This window comes from Lissotriton vulgaris, chromosome 10 (assembly GCF_964263255.1).
Source record: "Lissotriton vulgaris chromosome 10, aLisVul1.2, whole genome shotgun sequence".
Lineage (NCBI taxonomy): Eukaryota > Metazoa > Chordata > Amphibia > Caudata > Salamandridae > Lissotriton > Lissotriton vulgaris.
Genome location: NC_141698.1, coordinates 1007511981 through 1007538054, shown reverse-complemented (window position 1 = coordinate 1007538054; position 26074 = coordinate 1007511981). Strand labels below are relative to the sequence as shown.

Here is a 26074-nt window from a genome sequence, read left to right as displayed (position 1 = left end):
TTTCATTACTTCCAGCTTTGTGTAAAATCACTGAGTCTACAGTGAATAAACAGCTGACACTCTTCTTGGAAGATAATGAAGTATGGCACCCCAATCAGGCTGGCTTCAGGACTCAGCATTCCACCGAATCGGCTCTCCTGTTCACTACTGAAACCATCCGCTCAGCCCTAGACCAAGGCAAGAAGGCCGTCCTGATACTATTAGACCTGTCGGCGGCCTTCGACACGGTCTCACATGCCATCTTAATAGACCGGCTAATAACATCTGGCATTAAAGGTACTGCCTTAGAGTGGATAAAAAACTTTCTTAGTGACAGGAGACAAGTGGTGACTCTGGGGGAATTCCGTTCCAGTGAGAAGCCACTGTACACGGGAGTACCTCAGGGCTCCAGTCTGAGTCCGACATTGTTCAATGTTTACACCGCACCCCTGATTCAGCTGATATCGTCCTACGGCATAGATGTAATAGCATATGCCGACGATACCCAACTGATCCTGGTCATGGACAAAGACAACCAGGCCTGGGAGGAAAAGTTTAAGTGCTGCTTAATGGCCACCTTTGAGTGGATGCGGAAAAACCACCTAAAAACACAGGAAAGACCGAGATCATGCCCATAGGCTCAAATAATGATTTCATCCCCAGACTGTGGTGGCCTGAGAAGGCAGAAATTCCACCCCACACTACCTCCTCGGCTCGCAACCTTGGGGTACAGTTTGACGCCGATCTATCCTTTAAACATCAGGCGTCAAAAGTGGCAGGCACTTGCTTCGGGGTAATAAAAATGCTCAGAAAGTTCTTCGACTTGCTGCCCCTCGAAGCTAGGAAAACTGTTACGATTGCATTAGTCACCTCCCGCATTGACTATTGCAATAGCCTGTATGCTGGTACCAATAAGATGGTTACCCATAAACTCCAGATGGTGCAGCATGCAGCTGCAAGGCTGGTTCTGAAATGGCCAAGAAGATCCTCAGCAACCAACGCCCTCAATGCACTACACTGGCTGCCTATAACTAAAAGGGTCCTCCACAAAGTTTTAACAATTACCTTTCGCGCTGTGCATAATTCAGGCCCCACTTACTTAAGAAAAAAATGTGTAAAATACTGTCCAAATCGCGCACTAAGATCCTCCAATGCCAATCTTTTGACCATTCCTAGTTTCAGACTCAAAACCCGCGGGGTAAATCCCTAGCGGTATTGGGTGCCAAAGCATGGAATGCCCTACCCCCTCTATTAAGAGCACTGGACAAGGAGTCTGAGTTCCGCAAGCAATTGAAAACCTGGATTTACAATCTTCCAGACCCAATGGCCAGAGCGCTAGTGTGATCCCGGTTATGGTCTCCTTAAGCAGTAATGCAACCTTTTCATCTGGTTGTCCTTATATTGGCGCCAAGATGCTCCTTGGAGCGATTGTTAGCGCGTTATAAATGGACTCTACATCTACATCTTGAAGTAGAAGTGTCCAGAGAATTTCCTCTGAAGTGCTTGAATGTTCTGCTTCTCTTGGTCTAATAATAATAATAATAAAACCATTTTTAAAGCACCTGGCTGCACAAAAAACATTGTGTCCCCGCGCTAAATACTACTAATTCGTCAGAGGCGGAAGAGAAGTGGCCAGAAGAGAAGAAAAGAGCAAGATGGTTATACAGAAGGGTAAAGAAACGTTTTAAGTTTTGCACGGAACCTGATCTCAGAAGGTTCCAGTCGAAGGTCGAGCGGAAGTTCATTCCAACACTTGGAAGCCAGGTATCTAAATGAGCATCCACCCATCCTAGCTTTGGTAATCCTAGGGGGTTTGAACAGCATCGCACCTGACGATCTCAGGTTTCTAATTGGGCGGTGTAAGCTGAGGAGATTTTTCAAGTAGGCTGGGCCTTTGCCCTGGGCGATTTGATGCACGAAGCAGAGGGCTTTAAATTTAATCCGCTCCTTGATAGGGAGCCAATGGAGTTTGGCCAAAGCAGTCTTCCGAGATGCTCTGCGAGGAAGTCTGAGCACAAGGCGAGCAGCTGCGTTCTGCACGCACTGAAGTTGGTGTAGGCCTTTTTTGCTCAAGCCAAGAAGCAAAGCATTCCCATAATCGAGATGGGGAGTCACCAAAGCATGGACAATGGTCTTTCTGGAATCGTAGGGGAGAAGATCTAAAACCTTACGCAGAACCTTCAGTATGCTGAAGCACCTGGCTGTCACTTTACTGACATGAGATTTATAAGAAAGATCCGAGTCAAGCATTATGCCCAGATCGCGTACCGAATCCACAGGATGAGTTGGGCTGCCCAGTTCCGTAGGCCACCACATGTGTGACCATGCAGAAACTGATTTCCCTACCACCAGCAATTCTGTTTTTGTGCCATTGAGGCGTAAACAGTTGCTGTTCCTCCATGATGCCACTGATAATAAACAGTTGGAAAAATTGGTGGCATCTTCTCTGTGGTCGTGCGTAAGCTTGAACATCAGTTGGGTGTCTAGCTCCTGAATATCTGCATACACAATGCAGGGCTGACAGGTCCTTTGTGTGAAGGCAGGGTAGGTTGGCCTCTGCCCAGCTCTGCCCCAACCTGCCAGTTGATAGCCCATCCAGGCACACCTACTCCCCCCTATTGCGGGGCTGTTTCGGAGGAATAAGCAAGGTCCAACTACCAACTACATCCAGTTATGTGACCCAGGAACAGGCTGCATTCGCCAAATAGGGAATGAAAATGCCAACTTTCTAAAAGATGGATTTTCAAAATTATAACTTAAAATTCGACATTCATCATTAAAGAGGATTTTTTTAGTACAATTTCTCAGACATCAAACATACAATTTTAACTATCCACAATCGAATGTTAGCACTTATTAAATGTAAAAAGCAACCCAATGTTATCCTATCCTATAGGAGAGGTAGGCCTCTCAGTAGTGAAAAACAACTTGTAAGTTTTACATGTTCTTGTAGTGGACAGTTCCTAAAGTGCATGTCTAGCCTTTTAATTACAATATACCATGCCCTATGGGTTACCTAGGGCCTAAGGTAGTTAGGGTGAATTAAATGCAATAAAAGTGGAGATTCAGGCTGGGTAAGGGAGTTCTATTGCCAAGTCGAATTGGCAGTTTAGTTTGTCAAATAAGAAATTCCCTCTGGCCACATAAATCAACACAACATAAATGACAACCAACAATACAGGCAAACTTAATAGTGCAGTAGAAACCAAAACTTTGAAACAACAAATGAATCTCCAAATGTATAAATTTATTAAAATATAATTAAAAACTAAACAAATAGTAATGGTAAAAAAGTGAAGAACTTAAAAGAATGGAGGAACAGCAATGATATGTCTCTTTATATGTGATGTAATGTTCTTAATGTAATTGTTAATGAATGGTGTCATATTGTTTGGTGCAGTAGTGAGAACTTTTAAAAAAACTATTGGGTAGCAGATGAATTAAGCCTTATGTATGATTTTTTGTGTACTATTCTTAAATCTAAATAATGAGACTCGTTTCTCTTTTAAACTTTTAATCATAGTAACTCTGGGGAATACAGCTAATAAACTTCCTGAAGAAGACGGCTACAACTGCTTTGGTCCGTCGAAACGCGTTGAGAATTGGGGGAGAGAACTCATATTACCAACTAAGGACTATTCTGACTGTTGCTGAATATAACCTTATTGAGTTCTTCCTTCTTTTATACTTTAGGAACTTGTGTGATTAACTGTGAAGATTTTTTGTTCCCTATATTGACTGTGTTCCCTTGATTTTACCATTACTATTTGTTTAGTTTTTAATTATATTTTAATAAATTTATACATTTGGAGATTTATTTGTTGTTTCAAAGTTTTGGTTTCTACTGCACTATTAAGTTTGCCTGTATTGTTGGTTGTCATTTATGTTGTGTTGATTTATGTGGCCAGAGGGAATTTCTTATTTGACAAAGTCAACAGTTGGTACCCCATCCCTTTGGTAGAGGGTCCCTCTCTCTTTTATTAGAGAATTGGCAGTTTAGACCTGCATTCAGGCTGCAGCGGCAGACACAGGACATGTTTTAAGGGCCTATTTAAGAGGATGACACAATAAGTATTGAAGGCCCACTTGTAGCATTTAATTTACAGGCCCTGGGTATATGATACACCATTCTACAAGGGACTTATAAGTACATTAAATATGCTAATTTGGCATAAGCCAATTTGACCATGTTTAAGGGCGAGCACTGGTTAGCAGTGATAAAGTTCAGAGTCCTAGACTCAACAAAAAGAATTTCAGCAAAAAGTGGGGGCAAAGGCAATAAGTTTGGGGGAAGACGTTCCTAAGGCTGACAGGTCCAACAACCTCATTAAGACAATTCAGATTGTTGGCAAATGCATGCCTTGCGTATCGATGTGAACAGCACAGCAGGACTGTTAAAGTCAAGTCAAGTTAAATTTGTATAGCGCACTACTCACCCAGAGGGTCTCAAGGCGCTTGAGGGTGGGGGGGAGCTTTACTTATCAAATATCCAAGTTTTTAGTTGTTTTCTGAAGGAGAGGTGGTTCTGTGTGAGGCGGAGGTGGGTGGGGAGGGATTTCCAGGTCTTGGCCGCTAAGTAAGAGAAGTATCTTCCTCCCATGGTGGATCTTTGGATGCGTGGAATTGCGGCGAGGGCTTCATTGGACGATCGAAGTTGGCGGGTGGAGGTGTAGAAGGACAGGAGCGTGTTGAGGTATTCGGGTCCTAGGTCGTAGAGGGCTTTGTGTGCGTGGGTGAGGAGACAGAACGTTATTCTCTTGTTGACTGGGAGCCAGTGGAGGTCTTTCAGGTGACCGGAAATGTGAGCTTGGCGGGGGATGTCTAGGATGAGTCTGGCTGAGGCGTTTTGGATGCGTTGGAGTTTTTTCTGTAGTTTGTCTGTGGTTCCGGCGTAAAGGGTGTTTCCGTAGTCTAGTCGGCTTGTGACCAGTGCATGGGTGACCGTCTTTCTTGTTTCGGTGGGGATCCAGCGGAAGATTTTGTTGAGCATACATAAGATGTTGAAGCATGATGATGAGACGGCGTTGACTTGTCTGGTCATCGAAAGGGAGGAGTCCAGGATGAAGCCCAGGTTACGTGCGTGGTCCGTTGGTATGGGTGCGGTTCCCAGGGCCGGTGGCCACCATGAGTCATCCCAGGCGGAGGGGGATGATCCTAAGATGAGGACTTCCGTTTTGTCCGAGTTTAGTTTTAAACGGCTGTTCTTCATCCACTTTACTACTTCTTTCATCCATTCGTGTAGGTTGGTTTTGGCGGTGTTTGGGTCTTTGGTGAGGGACAGGATCAGCTGAGTGTCGTCTGCGTAGGAGATAATGTTGAGGTTGTGTTGGCGCGGAATGGGTGCGAGGGGACTCATGTATACGTTGAAGAGGGTGGGACTGAGTGAAGATCCTTGGGGTACGCCGGAGATGACTTTGGTGGCCTCTGATCTAAAAGGGGGGAGGCGGACTCTCTGGGTTCTTCCGGCGAGGAACGAGATTATCCAGTCCAATGCTTTTCCTTGTATTCCGACGTTGCTGAGGCGTTGTATAAGGGTGTTATGACAGACTGTGTCGAAGGCTGCGGAGAGGTCGAGTAGGATGAGGGCAGCAGTTTCTCCGTTGTCCAGTAGAGTTCGAATGTTGTCTGTTGCCGTGATGAGGGCGGTCTCGGTGCTATGTTTGGCTCGGAAGCCGGACTGTGAAGGGTCGAGGGATTTGTTGGATTCGAGGAAGGCGGCGAGTTGACTGTTGACGGCTTTCTCAATGACTTTGGCAGGGAATGTGAGGAGCGAAATGGGGCAGTAGTTCTTAAGTTCAGTGGGGTCTGCTGTAGGTTTCTTCAAGAGGGCGCTGTACTAAGCACACAAAGTGTCTGATGTAGCATAGAGGAGACATGTTTACACATTCACAGTCAACCATATAAATGCAATCCGGAAAAAGCAGCAAGACCTTCCAGCGTCAAAATGTGTGCCTGTGCTGACATCAGAGACTAAGACTACCAGTCAGCCTCTAGAAAAATGAGAGGCTAGGTCATTATATTTTCATCGTACTAGAAGGACAATAGTCGTTTATCTTCTGTGGGACAACATCTGATTATGTCTCTATACTACAGGGTGGGCCATCACCCAGGCACTCATACATGGCTAAAAAGGGGGTCTATGAGTAGGTCCAAGAGAAGTGTGGTGGTAGCCATATTGAAAATGTAGGGCATCTGACATAGGATGGGAGAAACCAGACATCTGAAAACAGTGAGTGGTGCATGCACAGCCATGAAAATGCAAGGTGAACTAAAATTAGGACTGGATATACTCACCAATCCTGTGGCAGGATTTTAGGATATCTGCAACAGTGAGCATTAAACTGAGAGGTTATGAGTTATAACACAATGAGACCAAACCCAAGGACACATGGGAAACTTTAGCAAGAAGACCATGAACTGCTTAAAACTGCGGAAAGACTTCTATTAATATGTCTTCTGTTGTCTGCAGACAGACATAAGGATACATACAACCAAATAACTTGTATCCGTTGGGGCACCATACATTTCTTGCACTAGTTCACCCATGTCAAAGAGAGTGACAAAAACAGAAATACACTCCGTATTGATTTGAAGATATTCTTCCAAGTTAGCTGAAGTGTAATAATGATATTTTAATTTTCTTTAATGTCTAATATTCATTTTAGTAAATTCTAAATGCTCTACCATCAAAGTCTTTTATCCTTTCACCACTCACTTCATAACAAAGAGTCTGCATCGCCAGCAAGAACTGTGAGATAGGGGGATGAAATCATGGGTAACTGCAGACATTTGCACTTTTTAAAAACTTTTATTTTTTATTTTCAGAGATTGCAGCAATCATTCAAATGCAAGTATCAGATGTACAGTGCCAGCAAAGCTATGGGACTCCATCACACGCACACAATACCATCAACAATGAGGTAATAATTAATAGTACATTTTGATATGGAATCAGGGGTATGTCTTCCAACTGTCTTTCACTTTTTACTGCTCACTGTTCTCGTTGTTATCCCCCCAGATGTGTCCCCATTCGCTTACTGTAAGTTTAACTGAATTATGCGAATTAACAAATGTATAATAATTCACAATACAGTTCTGAAACAAAACAAATATAGATTACATACATACATGCATATTGGAAATGGATTCTATCAAATTGAAGACTGGTGCTTTTAGAAATGACAGCATTATTGATTAACTCTGACCTTTTAAATTTCCCTGTGCAGAAAAAGAGTACCCTAAACTCTTCTTAAAACAAATCCCTTCACCTCAATCTCTTATCCAAGTGGCACACCTTTGTGGTCGGTATTCTACCACAATTTGTGAATATTATTTTGACAGGACAACATTTAAAACTTCAATGTCAACCACCACAATCTTGTAAAGGTACGTACATATTAGGTAAGCATATATTTACTATTCCTAACTCCAAGTATATATATAGGAAGTTAGGAATAGTATATCTATACCTAAGGGAGAGGTGTGGCGCAGCAGTCCTTCATTTTTATTTCCTTTTATTATTAGAAGGGCCTGTAACAGAATGAGGAATTTCAAGGTTCTACATAAAACTTTGCTTTACCTGGTGGGTTCCAGGCAGGAGGAGACCAGGAGGTTTTTTTCGAAGTACATACTGCTTAGGCCCCTTCTGCAGGTGAAATGTTGGGTTGGATTGTCCACATCTACGGAAAAAGAATACAAACTATATATTAAATCAAGAATATGTTTGCCCAAGGAGAGCATGTTTAGATGAGAGAGCATTGGATGTTAAATAGCACAGAATTAAGTTAGGTCATTCCTGGACCTCACAATAGGCCAGTGCTTAATTTCAGCCGTGGTTGCCGGTGGGGACCACTGACTCATTTTTAGGGGCCTGCACTTATTTTTCAGCACCAGCTATTGAGGAGAGCAAGAGAAAAAAAAACACAATACGGAAAACGGGGAAAAATAAACACAGAAACATGTCACAAAGGGAAATAGGAACCTGCAAGAGTGAGAAACTAGCAGGGAGTCTCAGATAGTGGATTAAAGCGGCCAGAGTAGCCTACCTCGATTTATATGTCAAGACATTCTTTCAACAATGGTGACTTAAACTTCCCTAAAATTCTGACCGGTATAAGATATTCAAAAGTTCTGAACAATGATTATAAGAGTTCTTTACTGATCTTCAAAACAGTATATGAAATGACAGGTGCTATGTGCGTGTTTTTAACAATTGTTTATTGTAAAGAAATGTATTTTGTATTGTATTGTAATATGTATGTTTTTTATATAATTGCTTACAGCCCTGAAGAAGTCACGGATGTGATGAAACGCGTTGGCAACAAGCAATTCTGTTATTTTTAATTGAGAAATTGAATAAAGAAAATTGGAAAAATCTTCAATCAACTTTTTTTGAAATTTTTATTTGTGGGAAGTTTCTGTCTGAATATCAACAACACCTGTGAAATATAGAAATTTGATAATCAAATACTTGTATACAAACCTTGGTGGGGGTCAACTTTTTGTGATATTTGTTTCAGTGACTTTTTAATCAATATCAGGGGGTGTTTATGGGTCACATCCTCGACCGTGGCGCACAAGGAACTACTTGCTAGATAGGCACTTACCAATAGTGAAAATCTGTGCTACAATCGGTCTTTTACATGGTCATTATAGCTCTGACCCTTGAGCGTTTTTGTGAGATAAAGAGTCCAGAGTAGAGCCCTGGGCACCGCTCTCACTTTATTACAACTTAAGCACAGCAATATGCTCATTGCCATCTAACAAAACAAGTACCTGGCACGGACATTGGGATTAATCAGGCACTTGGACTGAAAGTGTTTCCCCAATAGAATGATAAGCAGCATAATTGTAATAGGACTGCCTCATATTGATTTTCAAGTGTCCCCCACCGGACAGTACAATCTGTCTGTTTGTGATATACCATTGGTGAGCTTTAAATAAATGAACTTACAGTGGGATTTATGGCCGCACACTTTGCCTACTATTAGGTTTTGCCCACATCTTATTCAATGACTTGCGTTCCTCTTCTTGTGTTTGTTCCTCCTTTGGAGCATAGCCTCTTTAAATTCCTTTTGATTGGCTGACTTGATCCTTCCATTTTTCACTTTTAGGAAAGTACTTTTTTTGTTGCCAAGCTCTCTATGAGAGTGCATGTTTTTACAGCTCTCGCCCTTGTGTGCTTCTCACACCTGTTCCAAGTTGTTCTCTCCCTTGTGTGCTGCTCAATCACCTTTGCATTTCTCCCCGTCAAACGCACCAGTGCTCTGTAAAGCTCTCTCCCTTGTGTGCGACTTTCCCTCTTGTATGCTGCTTTCTTCCTCTTGTTCTGCTTTACTCCTACTCCCCCTCATCCGCTCTGCCAGAACTCCTTGTGAACATTTTACATATGTTATTTTTTAATTTAGCTAGGCAAGATCCACTGGCTTTGTGAGTGCTTGATTCATTGGAAGACTGTTGCCTGGGTACAATAGGTAGTCGTTAAGCCAGCAACATGCTCAGAAAGTTCAAAACTTACTGATAACATCAGCTACACTATGAAGATCACAAGACTTAATCCTGAAAGGGACAACCTGATCTTACGTTCTACCAAAGTAATTCACTGACTACCAATTAAAGGGAAAAAATTAAATATGCTATTTTCAGGAAACACATTGCAAAACTGTGGCAAAATGTGTTACCCAAAAAAAAGTGCCACAGATCCATCAGAATGAAATTGAAAGTCACAATGAATGAGGCAGCGTTAGTTAGTTAGTTCATCATTTTAGTTCTTGATCCTGTGTGTCAAATCCCTGGGCACAAGTGGGGCGAGTGCTTTAAAGATAGTACAGTGGTGCAAGATATCAGTGGGGGCAAAGCTATTTACAGAACACTTATAGTACAATAATAAAGGAATCTTGAATTTCTGGCAGTTTCTTGGATGTGGAAGTAAAGGTGGAATAGTTTTCCCAGTCTTAATCCAAGGGATTTGGCTGAGGTGATCATTTTAGTTGTAAGACCTGTGTCCCTAAGTCTATTAGTCCAATCAGTGGAAAGTTCCCTTGGCTGTGTTTGGGGGAGCCAGAAAACATAGCTCTTCTGGACTCTAGACTTAAGGTTATCTTACATATCCAGTTCTGAATTTCCTGAAGGGAGGAGCCGGGAGCCAGGACAGCAGCATGGCATGTTTCAATAATAGGTCCAGAGAAGCAGCGTCAAAGCTCAGGGAACCCCAATAACCTGGCAGGGCCACCCGCTTTGCAGCCAATGTAGGGCACTCAACTCCTGACTTCTTGAAGAAATGGCGCTCCAGTGCAAAGGAAAATCCCAAAGTTGCCTTATAGGTTATAAATGACCAGGTCGTTTGAGGCTGTCTGGTACATGGCAGTGAGCCATTCATCATGTGTAGGGGATCATCAGTGCCGGAGAATGGCGTATCTAGCTGCTGCCAGAGGTGGATAAAGCAGCCAACGCTCGCAGTGAGACAAGGTCGGCTATTCTGTGAAATCATGGAGAAGAATCATGGGTTGAGTCGGCGGTAGTGGGATCGCCAGAGCCTAGCTGAGCGTGGTGCCAACTGCCTCGCAAATGGGCCGGACGGTGGAGCAGTCACAGAGGATGTGAACCAAGTCACAATGGGTAGCTTTGCAGCATCAGCAATCGGAGTGTGGTAACAGCTGCCCCATTCGTAGCTTCATCGGGATCCAGTACCAGTCTTGGAGCGATTTAAAGAGACATAACTTCAGCCAGGCGTCCCTGGCTCTATTGTCCAGGGCTGCCAATAGCTTGGCCCAGGCCTCTGGTTCGTACTCCACCTGGAGGTAAACCTGCAATTTGGTGTGTAGGTTGTCCAGCAGGGGAATGGATTGCAAGTGTTGGGTCAAGAGGTCGTAGAAGTTGTACATCACTCCCAAAAAGGGTGACCCCACATCTTCAAGTAGAAGACCACTGGTGAGGGAGCCCAGGGCCAGGAGCCCAGAAGACAGGCAAAACAGTGACACAACTATAGGTACCACCAGTATTGACTACGTGGGAGGCCAAACGCCTGCGGTAGTGCTTCGAAGAGCTTGATGGTACCTTGGGCGTATTCATGATGGAGGGTAAAGATTCTCGCTGCTTGTTATACTCCCCATTCAAGTACCTCACCAATGATGCAGAGGTGGATGTTACCCCACAGAGACATTTATACTTGTAGACAGGCATCCACCAAGAGCAGGCGATGGGTATGTGACCAGGATTTGGCCATGGGCTGGAGCATCAGGTTTCCGGAGCTGGGGGCACAGGCATCGTACCGGTAGATGGTCTGCAGCCCTTCCCCTTCACCCCCCCAGGATACTCCAGGAGGGTTCACTCAATTAAGTACTATAGCGGAGGGTACGGGGTATGTGAAAGCATATAGGTGAGTTGCACCATGTGCAAGCCCAGGGCATACATCTTAGAGTGGAGACCCAATCCACCACACGAATGGTGGACTATGAGCTGGATCCTGTCCAGCCTGGGCCAAAAACATCCCCAAACTAAGGACCTGATGCCCCTACCCTCTGAGCGCAGGTGTGAAAGGGGCACGAGCAGGACAAGCATGTCCAAGACATAGGTGAAGGGTGCCAGGGTCACCATCTTTCCAGCCTAAATCCTGCCCCACAGTAAGATGGTGAGGTGGAACCACTTTGCTTAGTCCAGTCGTTTGCATTCCAGCAATGGGTCAAGGTTATCTGCCACCATGTGGCCCAGGCACTGATTGATGTAGATCCCCAGGTATTTGAGACATGAGGGCTTCAATTGACATGAGGTGGATACATATGCATGGTGAACACCCACGAGATAGTCAGGGCCCTGCTCTTGCCCCACTTAATCCTGTAGCTGAAGAGCGCTGTGAAATTGGAGATGGTGGCCAAAAGAGCAGGGAGCGACCTGCGGGGGGTGGGATCCGAGAGCATGAGTAGGACATCATCCGCTTATAGATACAAGTCAACACCCCAGGGGTAGGAATGCCCACTAACCTTAGTGACTGACGGAGGGCTACCACCAAGGGTTCCATGGCCAGGAGAAAGAGAAAGGGTAACAATGGCAGCCCTGTTGCTCCCTCCACCGCTGAGCGGATAGATGCCCGCAGTTGACCCGGGCGGAGGGGCATTGTAAAGCCACTGGACCTTAGCTATAAAGTCCTCACTGAGGCTGAACTACTGTGAAGAGGTAACCCCACTCAATCCTATTGAACACCTGCTCAGTGTCAGGGGAGAGGGGCCCTTCAGGAAGGTCCCTAGCGCAGCACAGCGCATGGACCAGCATGCAGGGATGGTTGTGCAATGAGCGCCCGGTAACAAACCCCACTTGATAGTGGTGAATAAGGGTCGGGTTCATCGTCCAAAGACGAGTCGCCAGTACCCCCACTAAGTTCTTGATGTCTCCATTGAGCAGAGAGATGGGCCAATAGGTGCCACAGAGAAGGAGAGGACTACTATCACATCTTACAGGCACAAAACATTGGCATACGGTTGCAAAGATGACCGAGGGCATTTATGCCATCGTCACACCGTAGCCTGTGCAATGAATAGGACTTTACAGTCAATGAGCACATGTGGAAGAACACATTTTCCCTCACTGGTGTTTCAGCACTGGGTCATGAGCTTGTACTGAAACAACTTTTGTGAGGCTCTAAGAGCAATACTAGATAGAAGAGTTGAAATAAGTCCATCTTTAAATGTTCTTTGGTTTGGAAGAAGATCTATTTAGTCCTAAGGATTCAAGACCCTCATTTACGAGTCACAACTTGTTCACAAACTGATTTGGGACCACAAAAATGTCCATTAAGATGTACTAAAGGGCTGAGAAGGAGGATTTGTTAAATAGCATTAGGCTACAATAATGAAAACTCAACCAGCATTTACGAATCCCTAAGATACAGTGCCCTATTTAGGAGAGACTATCGCAGCGCGGTGCTGCTAGTCATTTTGCTGTGCTGCGTTAGTTTCGAGGAAACAGGGATGTGACATATTTACAACAATATGTCACATCTCTGTGCTTTTCCCAGCGCTGGAGCACAATCTGCTGCCATGCGCCGGCGCAGGCACCCTTGCACCATGGTGCAAGGATGCCTGCGTCATGGGGAGATTGTTTTTGTGCAGGAAGGGGCCCCTTCCTGTGCAAAAACAAGTATTTCAGGTGATTTCCTCTTCCAATGCGTGCTGTAGAATGCAGCACGCATTGAAAGAGGAAAAACGAGGAGAAATTAAACCTTTTCTCCTCGTTGCGCCTCGCTACGCCCCACCTGGGATGGTATAGCATTCTCACGCATTTCCAGGCTTACAATTGCTTGTAAATCTGGAAATGCATCAGTGGACATGGCAACACCCATGCCACGCCCCTAACAAAGTGTTGCGTGAAAAGGGGCGATATTTACAAACACACGTAAAACCATGCAGGGGGCCTTTATGTGGGCTTGTAAATATCATGCAGCAGGTTGCGCACCCTGTGCGTCACGCAACGTGACACACTAACGCCGCAAGGGGCTCATTAATAAGCCCCAGGATTTGCAAATTTCAAATAGCTGCAAAACAGCCACGTTTCACATGCAAAATACCATAAAGTAGGAGCAGGTGGAAATCAGACACAGGGTATAAAATCACACCCATATAACAGCTCACTCGTCCAATGGCTGCGCTCTCTGCATTGTGAGGTGTGCACTGGAGAAGAACAGAGCACATTTATCACCCTCGTATTTGACCAGACAGAGGGGAAGGTGTATGTCGGATACAGGAAGTGCAAGACAGTCACACTTGAAAGAATTGAGGAGTTGGAGTCTAGGCTATTCAGATAGATTCAACACAGTGAGGCCATCCCTGCACATGTTCAGGGTTTGTGCTCCCTTCATTTCCCAACAAAAGGGAGTTACCAAGGAACTATTAAAGTAGCTGGAGGTGTTTTACAGAGTCCCTATCGAGGGTATTTAGACATTTCCTGAATGCCATGCTGGCCAGGAAAAGTACACTTAACACTTTACCCCATGTGCTTTCTACAAACCTAAAATGTAATTTTACTACACTGCACGATTTCCAAATGCTATAAAATGTTTCTGTGCCACATATATCACCATACAGCCCATCAGGTGCAGAGTACCTATGCAGGAATAGGAAAAAACAGCACTCCACGAACATCCAGTTGGTGTGCAGTGCTGAATATCTTTTCACTGACCTAGGTGCCCATTACCCTCGAAGTACACACAGCCTTTATAGTTAATTTGCTAAGGGAGAGTTAGGAGACAGTTGTTTGCTGGGTGAGTGTCAGGTCCCATGTGTTGTTTCATTTCATAGAAAAAACGGCATCCTACGGATTACTCCTACTAACTGTGACTGCATACCTCCCTGTTTTAGCTCACGTTTCAAAAATGCTGTGTTTCTGTTTTTAAACTTATTGTTGTGTCGCATTTGAATCTATGTTTCCGGGGGAGGAGGGGGCGGGCTTTCCCGAGCAGGTTTGTTTTTCCCAACTCGATCGAGACAGAGCGTCGCCATTTTAGGGAGGTGAGTGCTCTAGTCTCTTATGCTTAAAAGCGAAGACGATGTGCGGCTGTGCAGCAGACGTGCCAAAAGCAAGCCCATCTGCGCCCATCAGCATCCCGGAGGCGACTGGAGCCTGCTCTGCTGACTGTCGGTCCAGGGACCCAAGACAGAGAATTCAGTATGGGAGAGAACGGCTGCGCACCCTCGGCACACATTGTTCCTGTCAGGGCGAAGCGGCTAGCAGTGAAGATTGGGCCACTTTCAGGACTGCTGTATGTAACTGGGCCTTTCCCCGGGATGTAGGAGGGCTCCTCTGAGATGCCAGCTCTCGGAATTGTGGGTCACTGCACAGAGGGGCAGCTGAGATCCAGTGGCGTAGCGAAACTTGAGGGGGGCCCCCCTGCAAACTAAATGGAGGGCTCCCCCATTCTCCATGCCAGTCTAGATCTCTCAGGCCAGCGACCCGCCATACTGCAGGGGATGCGGGGCTATTGTTACGCCACCGTCACCAATGCAGCCGTGATAAGTAACACTGGATGGTGGAATTAAAGGTTGGGCTTAGTCTGCCAGCAGGCTTTCATAGGTGGTGGTCCATTCATTACAGGGTCCCTGCCATCAGTAGGCCGGGGAAGTTTGCCCAATGTTAGGGGGTTTCCTGATGCAGACTCCTGTCATGATATACATCGGGCCCAATCATCGTTCAGTTTTAACAAAAGTGCATCCACTCGTTCGTCCTTCTCGTTTCAGTTTTAAAACATTAGACAATGCGACAATGCAGTATTTCAAAAGCAGATGTAACTACAAAGAGCACATTTTGATAATACATCCTTATTAGTAGACAATAGCAATCTTAAGAGGTATTGCATAGCTTCATACACAATTTGACCCCAATTCATCACAGTCGGTCTATCTCTCTCTCTCTCGCTCTCTCTCTGTCAGTCAGCCTCTCTCTTTCAGTCAGTCATTCTCTCTCTCTCAGTCAGTCATTCTATCTCTCTCTATCATTCAGTCTCTCTCATTCAGTCAGTCTCTCTCAGTCAGTCAGTCAGTCAGTCTCTCTCTCTCTCTGTCAGTCTGTCAGTCAGTCGGTCTCTCTCTGTCAGTCTCTCTCCCTGTCAGTCCCTCTGTCTGTCAGTCCCTCTGTCTGTCAGTCCCTCTGTCTGTCAGTCTCTCTCTTAGTCTCTCTCTGTCAGTCTCTCTATCAATCTCTTTCTGTCAGTCTCTCTCTCTCAGTCAGTCAGTCTCTCTCAGTCAGTCAGTCTCTTTCTTTCTTTCTGTCAGTCAGTCTCTCCGTTTCTGTCAGTCAGTCTCTGTCAGTTTCTCTCAGTCAGTCAGTCTCTCTCTCTCTCTGTCAGCCAGTCTCTCTCTCTTAGTCAGTCTCTCTCTTTGTCAGTCAGTCAGTCTCTCTCTGTCAGTCTCTCTCTCTCTCTCTCTGTCTGTCAGTCAGTCTCTCTGTGTCAGTCTCTATCTCTCTCCTATTCTCTCTCTCAGTCAGTCTCTCTCTCTGTCAGAGTAAAAGTCTCTCTCTCTCTCTGTCAGTCTCTCTCTATCAGTCTCTCAATCAGTTAGTCTATCTCTCAATCAGTCAGTCTCTCAATCAGTCAGTCTCTCTCTTAGTCAGTCAGTCTCTCTCTCTTAGTCTGTCAGTCCCTCTCTCTGTCAGTCCCTCTCGGTCAGTCCCTCTCTCTCTCAGTCCCTCTCTCTCTCAGTCCCTCTCTCTCTCAGTCCCTCTCTCTCTCAGTCCCTCTCTCTCTCAGTCAGTCTATCTCCCTGTCAGTCCCTCTCTGTCAGACTCTTTCAGTCTCTCTCTCAGCCTCTCTCTCTCTTAGTCTCTCTCTCTCACAGTCAGTCTTCCAGACAGTCTCTCTCTCCCTCTGTCAGTATCTCAGTCAGTCATTCTCTCTCTCGCAGTCAGCCAGTCTCTCTCAGCCAGTCTCTCTCTCTCTCTCTCTGTCAGTGACTCGCTCTGTCAGTCTCTCTCTCTGTCAGTCAGTCTCTCTCTGTGAGTCTCTTTCTCAGTCAGTCCCTCTCTCAGTCAGTCTCTCTCAGTCAGTCAGTGACTCTCTCCATCAGTCTCTCTCTCTCTGTCGGTCAGTCTCTCTTTCTCTGTCAGTCTCTGTCTCTCTCTGTCAGTCTCTGTCTCTGTCAGTCAGTCTCTCTCTCTCTCTGTCAGTTACTCTCTCTGTCAGTTTCTCTCTCTGTCAGTGAGTTTCTCTCTCCCAGTCACTCTCTCTCTCCCCCAGTCAGTCTCTCTCTCCCCCAGTCAGTCTCTCTCTCTCCACTCTCTCCCAGTCAGTCATTCTCTCTCTCCACTCTCTCTCCACTCTCTCTCCATTGTCTCCCTCCACTGTCTCCCTCCACTGTCTCTCTACTCTCTCTCCACTCTCCCTCTCCACCCTCTCTCCACTCTCTCTCCATTGTCTCCCTCCACTGTCTCCCTCCACTCTCTCTCTACTCTCTATTCTCTCATTACTCTCTACTCTCTACTCTCTACTCTCTCTCCAATCTCTCTCTCTCTCTCTCTCCACTCTCTCCCAGTCAGTCATTCTCTCTCTCTCTCCACTCTCTCTCCATTGTCTCCCTCCACTGTCTCCCTCCACTGTCTCTCTACTCTCTCCACCCTCTCTCCACTCTCTCTCTCCATTGTCTCCCTCCACTGTCTCCCTCCACTCTCTCTCTACTATCTCTCTACTCTCTCTCTCTACTCTCTCTCTACCCTCTCTCCATTCATTATCTCCCTCCACTATCTCCCTCCACTGTCTACTCTCTCTCTACTATCTCTCCACTCTCTCTCTCCACCCTCTCTCCCTTCTATCTCTCTCTCTACTCTCTCTCTCTCTCCTCTCTCCTCCACTCTCCCTCCAATCTCTTTCCACTCTCTCTCTCTACTCTCTCTCCACTCTCTCTACACTCTCTCTCTCTCTCTCCACTCTCTCTCTCTCTCTCTCTTTCCACTCTCTCTCTCCACTCTCTCTCTCCACTCTGTCTCTCCTCTCTCTCTCTTTCCACTCTCTCTCTACTCTCTCTCTCTCTACTCTCTCTCTCTACTCTCTCTCTGCTCTCCATCTCTCTCCACTCTCTCCACTCTCTCTCTCCACTCTCTCTCTCTCCCTCTCTCTCCTCTCTCTCCACTCTCTCTCTCTCCTCTCTCTCTCTCCACTCTCTCTCTCCACTCTCTCTCCACTCTCTCTCTCCACTCTCTCTCTCCACTCTCTCTCTCTCTCCACTCTCTCTCTCCACTCTCTCTCTCCACTCTCTCTCTCTCTCTCTCTCTCTCTCTCTCTCTCTCTCTCCACTCTCTCTACTCTCTCTCTCTCTCTCTACTCTCTCTCTTCTTTCTCTCCGATCTTTCCACTGTCTCTCTCTCTCCACTCTCTCCACTCTCTCTCTCTCCACTCTCTCCCACTGTCTCTCACAACGTAGTGGCGTTCCATGGGCGTCCGCAGAGGGGAGGCAATTTTTTAACTTCATCACCATCCCCCTTGCACCCTTCTCCCCCTCCCCCTTGCACCCTTCTCCCCTCTGCCTTGCACCCTTCTCCCCTCTGCCTTGCACCCTTCTCCCCTCTGCCTTGCACCTTTCTCCCCTCTGCCTTGCACCCTTCTCCTCTCCACCTTGCACCCTTCTCCCCTCTGCCTTGCACCCTTCTCCCCCTCCCCGTTGCACCATTTTTCCCTTTGCCTTGCACTCTTCTCCTCTCCACCTTGCACCCTTCTCCTCTCAGCCTTCCACCCTTCTCCCCTCTGCCTTGCACCCTTCTCCCCTCCACCTTGCACCCTTCTCCCCTTCACCTTGCACCCTTCTCTACCTTGCAACCTTCTCCTCTCTGCCTTTCACCCTTCTTCCCTCTGCCTTTCACCCTTCTCCCCTCTGCCTTGCACCCTTCTCCCCCTGCCTTGCACCCTTCTCCACTCTGCCTTGCACCCTTCTCCACTCTGCCTTGCACCCTTCTCCACTCTGCCTTGCACCCTTCTCCCCCTCCCCGTTGCACCTTCTCCCCTCTGCCTTGCACCCTTCTCCCCCTCCCCGTTTCACCCTTCTCGCCTCTGCCTTGCACTCTTCTCCTCTCCACCTTGCACCCTTCTCCTCTCTGCCTTGCACCCTTCTACCCTCCGCCTTGCACCCTTCTCCCCTCTGCCTTGCACCCTTCTCCCCTCTGCCTTGCACCCTTCTCCCCTCCGCCTTGCACCCTTCTCTCCTTCGCCTTGCACCCTTCTCTACCTTGCACCCTTCTCCTCTCTGCCTTTCACCCTTCTCCCCTCTGCCTTTCACCCTTCTCCCCTCTGCCTTTCACCCTTCTCCCCTCTGCCTTTCACCCTTCTCCCCTCTGCCTTGCACCCGTCTCCACTCTGCCTTGCACCATTCTCCACTCTGCCTTGCACCCTTCTTCACTCTGCCTTGCACCCTTCTTCACTCTGCCTTGCACCCTTCTCCACTCTGCCTTGCACCTTTCTCCCCCTCCCCATTGCACTCTTCTCCCCTCTGCCTTGCACCCTTCTCACCTCTGCCTTTCACCCTTCTCCCCCCGTTGCATCCTTCTCCCCTCTGCCTTGCACCTTTCTCCCCCTCCCCATTGCACTCTTCTCCCCTCTGCCTTGCACCCTTCCCACCTCACCTTTCACCCTTCTCCCCCCCCTGTTGCATCCTTCTCCCCTCTGCCTTGCACCCTTTTCCCCTCCGCCTTGCACCCTTCTCTACCTTGCAGCCTTTTCTTCTCTGCCTTGCACCCTTCTCCCCTCTGCCTTGCACCCTTTTCCCCTCTGCCTTGCACCCTTTTCCCCTCTGCCTTGCACCCTTTTCCCCTCCGCCTCGCACCCTTCTCCCCTCTTCCTTGCACCCTTTTCACCCTACGCCTTGCACCGTTCTTGGCCACCCCCTTGCACCCTTCCCACCCAATGGAGGGGGCTGCCACCTGGAACAATGGCACCATTTCAAAAGCATGATGGACTAGGGCAGGTCCTGACTGGGCCCACACCAGATGCACTGGCGATCCAGGGGGGAGGGGAGCAAGTGCCCCCCCTTGCCCTCCCCTTACAGACGCCCATGGTGCGTTCTAACAAGAGTGCTTACCTGAGGGCACCATTTTGCTGCCTCAATCCTTCTCATATGAGCATTGCCCAGGAGCATGCTGTCTCTGGGGCCCCCACCCATCCTTGTCCTAGTCTCTTCTCAGAGGAGCAGAGCCCTGTGGGGAATGCTGTTTCTGGGCCCCCACCCCCATCCTTTCTCCTGTGAGCTCTGCTCTTTGCTGCCTCCTGCTCTCTGGTGCCCTCGCCCCATCTTTTCTCCTGTGAGCTCTGCTCTTTGCTGCCTCCTGCTCTATGGGGCCCCCACACCCATCCTTTCTCCTGTGACTGTGAGTGCTGCTCTTTGTTGCCTCCTGCTCTCTGGGGGCCCCACCCCCATCCTTTCTCCTGTGAGCTCTGCTGCCTCCTGCTCTCTCGGGCCCCCACCCCCATCCTTTTTCAGGGCCTGGCCTCTCTGACTGAAGAGAAACAATGTAAATTGTTACTTTGTTTCTCTTCAGTCAGTGGGAGGGGCTCAGAGCAGGCTGCAGACAGCCTGCACCTTCTTTAGAGACAGAGGGACGTGCTTTAGTGCAAGCCTCTCTCCCACAGCTCTCTACTGAAGAGCTGAGGGGGCCGGGACCCCTTCATTTACTGAAGCGAGTAGGACCCCCCGCACCGTGGGGGAGTTTGTTACGCCCCTAGACTTAGGTCGGACGTGGGAGATATAGGGCATGAACCAGATGCAATCAATTACTCCTTCCTAGCATATTATGAGACTGTACACAGCTCCGGCTGGGGCCCCCCTGCCCAACATTAGAGGTTTTCTGGGCCCTCTGCCACTCCGTGGAAGCCGAGGTGCGGGAGGAGTTGGGAGACCCAATAAATTTGCAGGAAATCAAAGCAGTCATCTTGGCATTGGCACCAAGCAAAACCCTGGGGCCAGACGGCCTCCTGGCGGAATTCTACCAACATTTTGCTGACACACTAGCACCCCAATTACATTAGGTTTTACGCAGAGGCGTATGAGCACGGGGAATTGCCCATTCCACTCAAACTGCACTAGTGACCACTCTCCCAAAGACCAAGAAACCAGATGCTGGAGTGATGGATTACAGACCTCGCTCCATGTTTAATTTAGACTTAAAAAAAATTTAGTTTGATGCTGGCGGGTACGCTACTTCCGCACATGAGATCCCTAATTCACCCCGATCAGAATGGGTTCATCCCCTGTCGTAGTACTTCCTATAACCTCTGCAGACTTTACTCCATCCTCTACCATGCGGAAGCTCCAACCAAACAGCATGCAGCGGTACTGTCAATCAACTTAGAAAAAGCTTTTGTCACAGTTAGTTGGGAGTACCTTTTGAGGTGATGCTACACATGGGCCGGGGGAGGGGGAGGGATGGGAGGACCGGGTGTGGAGGGAGGGTGCTGCTCTTCTATGCTTCACCCACAGCAAGGGTTAAAATGGGCAGAACGATCCCCGGGCTCTACAGGAACTCCTGAGGACCCCTCTCTGCCCTCCTGTTTGCTAAAGCGATAGAGCCACACACGTAGAGGATCCGTCTGGGAGGCAACGAGTTAGGGTAACCACTAGGGGCGACAGCATCAGGTCTTTCTATATACAGACGACTTGCTGATCTATCTGGCAGAGGCAGTCATGGGCAGTCATCGGCTATGCAAATCCTGGACGGCTTTGTGCTTTTCGCGGGCCTTATGGTCAAGAACGCCAAGTCATATCTGAGGCCTTGATGGCTGACATACTCTTGGATCAGAATACATTTAAGTACCTAGGTATACATGTCTTTCACTTCTTAGATGATTTGAAGGAAGGGATCCTGGGCAGGGGGATGCGCTCGCTTCGTTCCTGTGCTTACTTTTAGCGTACACTACAACTGCCCATCATGAACAAGATTACCCTATCCAAAATGGTCATGTTGCCCCAGTTGCTGTATTTTTTTTGTAAACCACCTGGTCCGGATGCCGAGCAGGTGGTTCCACCCACTGAATACCCTTTTACGAGATCTGGTGTGGAGGGATGGGCACCAGAGGGTGTCCCTGAGGACTCTACAACACCCTATGTCGGAGGGAGGACTAGGTGTACCGAACATTGAATTTTATATGCTGGCTGCTCAATTACAGTGGTTGGCGCGATCAGTAGAGGGAGTGAACAAGGAAGGCACTTGACTAGCGAACCCGGAATCTCGTCCCAGCCTTGTGATGGCGAAACTGCTTATATCAACAATGCCTACCTAATACTATTTATTATTACAACACAAGGCCTTACAGGCCTGGAAATGGCGCCAGAGTAAAATGCAGCAATCCCCTAAACACACACCTGTGTTACTTCTATCGAGGTTACCGCATGGCGACCCTCAGACAGTATTCACAAGCCAACAATTAGCACGCAGGTCAGACGAGAACTGGATAATGTCGAGATTGCTACCTAGATAAGAAATGTATCCCATTTGAAGAGTTAATAGCTGCGGGCTTCCCCCAGGTCAATTTTTGCAGTACGAGGACCTGACACGCACATTTGTACAACTGTGGGACAGAGGGAGGGAAGAACTAGAGACGCACCCTGTGATACTTGCCTTATTCAGCCTCGGCACAGTAGGCCACCTAGGGAAAGGGTTCTATGCCATTCTACTATCAGCGTCCCTCGGCCCCTTGAGTGGGCTACGGGTAAAGTGGGAAGAAGTAGTGAGCAGAGAACTCACTGACGCAGAGAGGCGTAAAACATAGTAGTATCCTAAAAAGATCTCTCGAAACACGTGTCTAAAGTACATTCAGTTTAACTATACAAACACGTCCTACATAACGCCGCATCGACTTAATGTGACCTGTGGGGGGATGGGGGGAGATCTGACAATGTCAGAGATGTGCACACCCAAACGCAGACTTGGACACATGATCTGGGACTGTCAGTACTTGTGCTCACATTTTGGGGGGCTGCGTTGGGTAAGATTAAAAGCGCATTAGGCAGGGTGTCGGTCCCCATGGCACAGGCATGCTTATGGGGCCTTTTTCCCAGGCCACCGAAGTGTAAATTTGGGAACAGATTGATAGATCTCGCTCTGGGACTCGCTAAGCGCAGAATAGCAATGGAATGGAAGTCAGCGAGGGGGCTGCAGTTTGAAACCTGGAACAAAGATGTCATCGCGTGGGTTGGGGCATAAGCCAGAGTACTGAGCTGGGAAGAGGCCAAGGGACGAGGAGGCGCCCAATAGCAGAACAATGGAGGGAGGAGATGGTGACATGGGAGAAGCCAGTGGGCACAAGCAGTGAGGCAGAAGGGCTGCGACAAGGGACCCAGCACTGAAGCGCTGAATATAACAACCCACTGCACCCCCCAGGGAGCCCAGGGGACTGATACGAATTGGAGATACACAAACGCTGTTGAATGTAAGGGAACTCATAACTAGGATAATGGGTAATGGTGGTGGTGGTAGGCCCCTCTCTGGCCCACGTGCGGGCTATCCACACTGGGACCCCCTTCAGGTGATAGTAGTCGTGATCATTTACACCACACTTCTGCACAAGTTTTTTTTTTGTTTTGCGTAAATTAGTTAGAAGAGCATTTGTAAAACCATGTGTGGCATGCTTGTATATAGGACCGATGTTGAACGGCTATCCACCTAAACGATGTAGTAAAAATTTGAATGTGGAGCAAGTACTAGATAGCAGAGTCATGCATTAGGGATGTGAACCAGGGGCGGCTGGAGACTTTTTCAAATGGTGACGCGTAAAAGTTGGGGGTAGTGGGGGGGGGGAGTTTTACATATCAAGCAAGCGAACCTGACTGAAATACAGACTGAAGATCCAGCCAAACTAATTTGACTTGTGCTTTCGAATTTGTGATGATGCAACAGAACTGCAGAAGTATAGAGTGAACAGAAACATCTGAAATACCCTGCTTTTTAAATGTTTTCTCTTGCTTTCTAGTTCACAAATAGTCAAAGCTCTCTGCCTGTCAAAATATGTGTTCAAATATTCTTGTTGTACATTTCTGATGTCTTTAATATTTGATTGAATACAGTATTTCAAGTACCATAAATATCAGGAGTGTGTGAGCACTGCTATTTACAACCTGAAAACAAGCTTTTCTTGTCCTAAAACTCATCGACCAGGATCGCCCAGCCCTCTCAGCACTACATTACCTGAGCCAAGAAGCCAGTGACATAAACCATAAACTCCACTGTGACTGTCAAACATTTCTGACAGGCTAGTGATGCTAAAAAGCCTGTGAGGATGGAGAAGAGTCAGTTATGTTGCAGGTCTATGCCCCCCACTGTAGGGACCGATTGGAGGCCCCAGACCATCAGCTGATTTCATTGAGGCTCAAGAAGACTACCCTGAATAACTGCGCCCCAGGCTAGATGCCTTACATGGGTTAGGGACAATTGAGTGTTCCACAGATTCCCTTAAAACTTAGCAGTTGAAGTAGACTAACAAGCATTGGTAAAGCCACATGGCCTCACCCACAAGAGCTATTGACATTCTCAATATTTTCTTTTTACATATTGTACAGCAGCGCAGTTAAAAGTCTAAAAAAGTACTATGATGTGGCAGAGCTCCATGTCAGTTCTTTTTTTGTATAACTCTCATGCATAATGCACAGCAGCCACTCTGCTGTACATGCGTAAAATAACATTGACAACACTGATAGCTGTCCTTAAAAGCAATTTTTCAGCCATGTTCTCCAGCAACAAGGCTACTGTGCTGCATGGCTGAAAGTAAAGAAAAAAAGCGCTATAATTCGGTCTGTGCTGGCCATCCAACAGCACTTTTTTCACTTTTATTTTAAAAATGCATTCCTCACAATGAACAGTTGCTGCAAAATAGTTTAGAGTTCAGATCAAACAAGTAATTTCAAAATGTATCTTAATAATCTTAATAATATTAATACGCAATCAGATTTTCTCAAGCTCTTTTTTAGACTTTTTTTGTGTTGCACGAAAAAAACACTCCATAACTCAGCTGGTGGTGGCACATTTCCTGTGAATATACATATTTTTCACCAGTAAGCCTCAAATTTCTCAATACATTGAAGCTGTATCCTGATCCATGCAGCCTTTAGATTTGCTAATTAACAAATGTCACACATTTACATTTCTTTCTGGTACCTGGCTTACTCTCAGATTGAATCTACCACAGTTGATAGCACAGGATCCCCTTCCTGTCTCTGAGAGGAAAGACGTAACAGAAGTTTCCCTGGTCTTCCTTGCCTTTGACCTGTCAGACATGATTACGTGTCTCATTCCTACTTCCGAGCTCCCAAGTATGTTGCAGTATTAAAAAGTGTGATACATCCATTTAGTCTTGAAATTATTTAACAAAAAATATGAAACATGGCCTCGTATTTAATCATAGTAAACATAAGGCCCATTTCTTCCAGTTTTTTAATAGTGCCAACTTGGCCCGTGGGCATTGCAGCACTTTACATGAGCGACGTCATATTATGCATAATCAGATTCATTTTTCGTTTACAGCTTCATAAAGATTAAGGGATTTGCGCAAAAACACAGGACCTTCAGACCACGCAGGAAATTTAACCGAGTTCCCCATAGGGTGACCAACTGGCATTGGTGCAAATTCAGGACGGTAATTGTAAAAATTCGGGACAAAGGGTCAAAATTCAGGACCCAAATTCAGGACAGGAGGTCAAAATTCAGGAGAAAACTTCAGGACAATTGGAAACGTTTTACAGACACATCAGAGGTCGCGCAATAGTATATAAGTAAGTCTAGCCATATCCAAACATATTCAACTATTTGCAAACCTATCAATCATGTATCCTTCCATCTGTCATTTCACTCATCCATCCCTTCATCCATCCTTTCACTCATCCATCCATTATCCATCCATCCACCCTTTCCCCTATCCATCTGTACACTCATCCATCCACTCTTCTACCCATCCATCCGTTCACTCATCCATCCAGCCATTTATCCTTTCACCCATCCAGCCATCATTTCACTTACTCATCCATCCACCCAGTCACTCATCTTTCCACCCATCCACCCTTAAAGTCATCCATCCATCCTCCCTTTCTCACTCCATCGACCCTTTTACTTAGCAATCCTTCCTTCCATCCATCCACCCACCCTTCAATCTACTCATCCACTCATGAATCCATCCATTGACCCTATCACTCATCCATCCTTTCTCTCATCCATTTATCCTTTCACTCCTTCACTCCTTCACTCATCTATTCATCCTTTTGTCCATCTACCCTCCCTTTCACTCACTCATCCTTCCTTACATCCACCCTTTCACTCATCCATCCATCCACCCTTGCACTTATCAGTTCATCAATCCACCCATCATTTTACTCATCCATCCACCCACTCACTCATCATCCACCTTTTCACTCATCCATTTACCCTTTTACCCATCCAGATACCCTTTCACCCATACATCCAGCTATTTACCTTTTCTCTCTTCCATCTTTCCATTCACTCATCAATCCATCCATCCTCTCTCATTATCCATCTATTCAATATTTCATTAATCCATTCACCCTTCAATCAATCATATAACTTGTAAAGTGCACTACATACCCGTGAGGGTTCCAAGGCACTGGGGGGTGGGGATTACTGCTGCTAT

At 46.9% G+C, this 26074-nt stretch overlaps 1 protein-coding gene across 1 annotated transcript in view; it reads right to left on the bottom strand.

The window, feature by feature from the left end:
• Positions 1–26074, bottom strand: part of LOC147689151 (acyl-CoA dehydrogenase family member 11-like) — a 367718-nt gene that overhangs the window by 296010 nt on the left and 45634 nt on the right. Inside the window, exon 2 of the mRNA XM_086942042.1 lies at positions 7559–7658. Within this exon, the coding sequence (XP_086798168.1) occupies positions 7559–7658 (100 nt within the window). The remainder of the gene's footprint in view (positions 1–7558; positions 7659–26074) is intronic.